This window comes from Fukomys damarensis, unplaced genomic scaffold, assembly GCF_012274545.1.
Source record: "Fukomys damarensis isolate Sample0158 unplaced genomic scaffold, DMR_v1.0_HiC HiC_scaffold_25, whole genome shotgun sequence".
NCBI classification, from domain to species: Eukaryota; Metazoa; Chordata; class Mammalia; order Rodentia; family Bathyergidae; genus Fukomys; species Fukomys damarensis.
Window position 1 is genome coordinate 17,869,729 of NW_022900937.1, and position 6,243 is coordinate 17,875,971.

General features: G+C 44.7%; 1 protein-coding gene across 1 annotated transcript in view; it reads left to right on the forward strand.

Annotated features, from left to right (window-relative positions):
* Dis3l (DIS3 like exosome 3'-5' exoribonuclease) overlaps positions 1-6,025 on the forward strand; it is a 30,948-nt gene extending 24,923 nt beyond the window's left edge. Inside the window, exons 12-17 of the mRNA XM_010643268.3 lie at positions 292-825; positions 2,449-2,603; positions 2,705-2,883; positions 4,514-4,659; positions 5,440-5,614; positions 5,696-6,025. Of these exons, the coding sequence (XP_010641570.1) occupies positions 292-825; positions 2,449-2,603; positions 2,705-2,883; positions 4,514-4,659; positions 5,440-5,614; positions 5,696-6,004 (1,498 nt within the window). The 3' untranslated portion in view covers positions 6,005-6,025. The remainder of the gene's footprint in view (positions 1-291; positions 826-2,448; positions 2,604-2,704; positions 2,884-4,513; positions 4,660-5,439; positions 5,615-5,695) is intronic.
* Positions 6,026-6,243: the final 218 nt, after the last annotated feature.

Consider the following 6,243-nt stretch of genomic DNA (forward strand, 5'->3'; position numbering starts at 1 on the left):
ACTATGAGTTCGAGACCAGCCTGGGCTACATAGTGAGTTCCAGGTCAGTCTCAACTACATAGTGAGACCCTGCCTCAAAAAAACAACAAAAAAAGGTGAAATCGAGGGTGAACTCCCATAGTCCTGCCTGTGGGATCTTAAAGGCTTTACTATAATTTCCTGGGGCACCTATAATCCTAGCATTCAGGAGGCTGAGGCAGGAGGATTGCTGCAAGTTCAAGGCCAGCCTGAGTATATAATGAGAAAACAGAGGAATCAGCAGTCATGTTGTCAATGTTACCGGTCTCCTAGGTATGCTGTGAGCGTCATGTGGGAACTGGATAAAATCTCTTATGAAATCAAGAAGGTGTGGTACGGCAGAACCATTATTCGTTCAGCTTACAAACTGTTCTACGAAGCAGCTCAGGAGCTCCTGGACGGAAACTTTGGCATTGCTGATAAGATCCCAGAATTCAAAAACTCGGATGACAAGGGCAGACAAGCCAGGCTGGAGGAGTTGGTGTGGGCCATCGGGAAGCTGACAGACATCGCTCGCCATGTCCGGGCAAGGCGCGACCGCTGTGGGGCCCTGGAGCTGGAGGGTGTGGAGGTTCGAGTGCAGCTGGATGATAAAAAGAACATCCACGACCTCATCCCCAGGCAGCCCCTGGAGGTGCACGAGACGGTGGCCGAATGCATGATCCTGGCCAACCACTGGGTTGCCAGGAAGATCTGGGAGAGCTTCCCCCACCAGGCCCTGCTGCGCCAGCACCCACCGCCCCACCAGGAGTTCTTCGCCGAGCTCCGCGAGTGCGCCAAGGCCAAGGGCTTCTGCATCGACACCCGGTACCACTCCACTCGGCCGGGTGGGGGCGCTGTGCGGGCGTTCGGGGGATGGGCATTTTTAAAGGTGAGGGGAAGACGTTTGAGCAAGAGTAGGAAACTTGGCTATCTTCATTTACCTTAACGCTAGGTACAGGGTTGTTGTTTGGGGGGACACGGTCTTGCAGTGCAGCCTGGGCTTGCCTTGAACTTCGGGCACTCTTCCTGCTGCAGCTTCCCTAGTGCTGAGATCACGAGTGTGTGCCACCATGCCCAGCTCATTTTAACACTTTCAAGATGCAGCCTAACCTGTGCTTGTTTTGTTCTGTTTTGGTTTTGAGACAAGGTCTCATTGTAAGTCCCTATTGCCCAGGCTGGGCTCAAACTTGTGGTCCTCCTGCCTCAGCCTCCCAGAGTGCTAGAATTACAAGCACCCACACCCACACCCACATGCCTATATTTTAGGACAGGACTGAGTCATCATTTTTGGGGTGGGGTGGGTACTGGGGATCAAACTTGGGCCCTTGTGGCAAATCCCTGGCCCCTAGGACTGAGTCATAATTTTTATGCAAGTCCATCAAATTTGAAATCACAATAGTGATCTCTTGATTATGTTTTTTCCATATGTTATCATTCTTTTACTTGCAGCTAGCCATAATACAGAATTAAATCATGTTGTATTAGTTTCATTTCTAATATACTTCTGTATTTCCTGAAGTTTAAAAAAATTATTTTTTTGAGAATAGACTAGTTCCTATATTGCTCTCAATTAAAAAAAAAAAGAAAGAAAGAAAAAAAACCAGTGGCATAAGCCAGTGGTGTAATCCCAGCTACTCAGGAGGCTGAAAACAGGAGGATCACAAATTGAAGCCCAGCCTGAGCAACAACTAGACCCTGACTCAAATAATAAAGAGGGCTGGGGATATAGCTCAGCAGTAAAGTGGGGTTGGATCACCAGTACTGCAAAATAAATAAATAAAATAATTTTACTTTGCTTTAATTAGTTATTGGTTAAGACAGCATCTTGCTGTGTTGCCCAGGCTGGTCTTGAATTCCTGGGCTCAAGTGAACTTCCTGTCTCAGCCACTTGAACACTGGGACTATTTGACACACATCACTGTGCCCAGCCAGCTGCTTTGTCTTAAACTCCCTATAGCTCCCTGATTCTCAATAGAAAGAAAAGAAGAAAAAGCCCATTTGTTGGTCAGTAGAAGATGTATTAGGTTAAATGTATTAAAAATTCACTCCAACAGGAACTTGTGTACTAAAGCCATGCATTACTCACCCCAGCATTAAACAGCACATTACTTTCTCCTACTTAAGAAATTTACTCAAGCCAAGTGTGGTGGTACACAGCCTGTAATTCCAGTACTCTGGAGGCTGAGGCAGGAGGATTGCCAAAAGTTCGAGGCCAGCCTGGGCTACATAGTGAGACCATCTCAAAAAAACAAAATAAATTTATAAAAAATTCTGACACTTTTTCTTTGTTCAAAAGCAAACTAGCTTTTTGGAGTTACTTCTAAATGTCTAAATTTCACTGCTGGGAGATAGAAGTATTTAGATCAGTGAGCAGAGGGTTCCCCTTAGGAGCGCTGACTTATAACTTACCTTCAAGGGCTACATCCGGGTTTTTGTCTTCTTTGTCAGGTCCAATAAGACCCTGGCTGATTCCCTGGATAAGGCAGAGGACCCCAGCGACCCCATCGTGAACCGGCTGCTGCGCTCCATGGCTACGCAGGCCATGTCCAATGCACTCTATTTCTCTACTGGGTCCTGCGCAGAGGAAGAGTTCCATCATTACGGTGAATCAGAACATTTCCCCAAGTGTGGCTGTAACCTTGAGTATGCTGTTTAAGACATATATGTGTATTTCTTATTTTGACACTGTGGTTTCTTTTTGAAGGTCTTGCGTTAGATAAATACACCCACTTTACTTCTCCAATTAGAAGATACTCGGATATTGTAGTACACCGACTATTAATGGCAGCCATTTCAAAAGATAAGAAAATGGAAATTAAAGAAAATTTGTTAACCAACAAAGATCTCGAGGAACTATGCAGACATATCAACAACAGAAACCGAGTAAGAAGGGGTTTAAAAATTCTTACCCATCGGCCATGGTGGTGCATGCCTGTGATCCCAGCACTCTGGAGGCTGAGGCAGGAGGATTTCCATTGAGTTTGTGGCCAGCCTGGGTTACATAGTGAGTTCAAAGCCAGCTTAAACTACATGGTGAGACCCTCTCAAAAAAAAAAAAAAAAATTCTTACCCTAGATATCTTGCTAATAAGTTTTATTGCATAATAGAGAGAAGTACCATGTATTTTAGCAAATTAAATTCCACAATCTGTTGTTTTGTTAAGACAGGGTCTCACTGTGTAGCCCAGGATGGCCTTGGGCTCACACCAATCCTCCTCTCTCAACCTCCCATGTGCTGGGATCACAGGCATGCCAATTCCCAATTATTCTAACCAGTGCTCTCACTACATTAACTTATGTGGATTTAGGGATTTTGTTTGCATTATGGAAATGAGGTCTCACTCTGTTGCCCAAGCTGGCCTCAAATTTATAGGGTTCTAATTATCAGCCTCAGCCTTTCAGGTTGCTGAGAATATCAGCAGTGCCTGGTTTGGATTCGGAAGATGTGACAATGCATTGGTTTTTTTTCCCAAAGGTAGATATGTAAATACTAACCAGTGCTCACTACATTAACTTATGTGGATTTAGGGATTTTGTTTGCATTATGGAAATGAGGTCTCACTCTGTTGCCCAAGCTGGCCTCAAATTTATAGGGTTCTAATTATCAGCCTCAGCCTTTCAGGTTGCTGAGAATATCAGCAGTGCCTGGTTTGGATTCGGAAGATGTGACAATGCATTGGTTTTTTTTCCCAAAGGTAGATATGTAAATGTTCAAACACATAAAAATATGACGAGAGAGTCAGGTATGGTGGTACATGCCTGTAATCCCAGCATTTGGGATGCCGAGGTAGGAGAATCACAAGTTCTGGCCTGCTTGACTACATACTGAGTTTAAGACCAAGGCAGGCAATTTACCAACCCTGCCTCAAAAGTATAAGGTCCTGAGTTAAATCCCAGGTACCAAAAAACAAACAAAAAAACAAAACTCAGTTTAAGACCAGCCTGAAGTACATAGTGAGACCCTGTGGAAAAATAAAGGGATATGAAGAGAAAGCATGTTAATGACTACAATGACATTGTTATTTTATAAGCTGCTTTGTATATTTTATAAGCTACTGTATGTTGTCATTAGTAGCTACAAGACTGCATAGCATAGAACTGTACCATGGGGTGATATACGAAACTAAAAACCACCTGTTTAATGTATTTTCTATAGCCAGTGTTCTAGTTTTGTTGTACAATAGTGCAACACTAGCCATGTTGGTATTTACATTAATTAGAACTAGAAATTCAGTTCCTCAGTTTTTTGTTTTGTTTTTGGTACCGGGGATCCAACTCATGACCTTGCAGCACCACTGAGCTAAATCCCCGGCCCAGTTTTTTTTCTTTTTAAGAGGCTCTATGTAGTTCAGACTAGCCTTGAATTCCCCAGGGTCTGCCTGCCTCAGCCTCCCAAGGGCTGCAATTATAGGCCTCGTCGAATCTAACCTTTTTAAAGACACTTTGGAGATGTGAGTTTCTCTCTTCTGGGAATGTCAGGGCAGTTACGAACCTTTGGGTTCTGCTTCTCACAGGCAGCACAGCATTCTCAGAAGCAGTCCACTGAGCTCTTCCAGTGCATGTACTTTAAAGACAAAGACCCTGAAACCAAGGAGCGCTGCATATCTGATGGAGTTATTTACTCGATTAGAACAAACGGTGTGCTTGTTTTTATACCAAGGTATGTTACATCTAAGACAATAGTGAATACAAAGTCAGAGTTTAACTGGAAGTGTAGACCATAAACAGAACATTAGATGTAAATTTTTTTTCCCCAGTACCAGGGATGAACTCAGGACCTTGCACTTGCAAGGCAGGTGCAGCACCACTGAGCTAAACCCCCAGCCCCAAAGGTGAATTTTTTAGGGTACACATTGTCAGGCCTGGTGGTACACACCTGTAATTCCAGTACTTGGAAGGCTGAGGCAGGAGGATCACCATGAGTGTAAAGACAGCCTAAATTACATAGTGAAACCCTGTCTCAAAAAAATAAATTGATTAAAAGAATTTCTTGGGCCAGGGATTTAGCTCAGTGGTTCCGCCACCTGCCTTGCAAGTGCAAGGGCTCAATCCCTGGTACCCCAAAATAAACAAAAATAAAAGTACTCTATAGGTACTGGGATGTAGGTCAGTGCCAGAGCACCTGCCTGGCATACACAGTGCCCTCAGTTCAATTCTTAGCACCACCAAATTTTTTTTAATTTAAGCAACTATTTACAGAACTATTTACAGAATAGTTGCACAATGTAATGTCAGTTCAGTATATAATTTTGAAATGGAAACACCTGGAGTACATCTATGTACATGCTAGGATCTATAAAATATTTTGTGTTCACATCTGTTATAGCAAAATAAATATTTGGAGGTAAGCAGAAGAGTGATTTGTTTTTCATCTAGATAAACACACAAGACCTGTGCACTAAGAATATGTTAACTCTGGATCTTTATTTTGACGATTCAGGTTTGGGATTAAAGGTGCTGCTTATTTAAAAAATAAAGATGGTTTAGTGATGTGCTGTGGCCCTGACAGCCGCTTGGAATGGAAACCTGGGTCCCTGCAGCGATTTCAGGACAAAATCACCTCCACCACAACGGGAGGGGAGTCGCTCACACTTCACCTGTTCGACCATGTCACGGTGAGTCTGCATTTGTGGAAGCACTGCTTTCGGTGTGGCAAGGAAAGGGACTTGGTGACAACGGTCTCTCCTTCGTGACAGGTCAGGATATCCGTGCAGGCCTCACGCTGCCATGCAGACACAATTGGGCTTGAGATCATCAGCAGCAAACCATACAGGGTAGAGAGCTCAGAGCTGACCCACCAGAGCCCGCTCATGCTGAAGAGTGAGTTGGTGAGGGATGTCACCAGGTGCGTGGAGGAGGCCCAGCTGGCCCAGCAAGGGCAGGTGGACGCCATCCAGGAGGACTACCCAGAGTACCGCCAGACGAAGGGCCAGAGTCTGTATGCTCTTCTGGAGGAGATCAGGGACCTGGCGCTCCTGGACATCTCCGGGGACTGTGGCGTATGAAACCGTCTCGCTTCAATAAGAGCTTTGTCTTGGTATTTTACCATCTTTCCAAACTTCACGGCAAATCTCGGGTCACTCGGTGCTCTTGCCTGATCAGAATCAAGTAGGTATTTCATGTGGACATATTCTCTCCTGGTTCACTGACTGCTTCAAATACAGAATGACACCACTGTAGCCACCGAAGTTTCAGCACTGAGAGGACAGGGAATGGTGCTCTGCAGGGTCACTTGCTGGCTGGC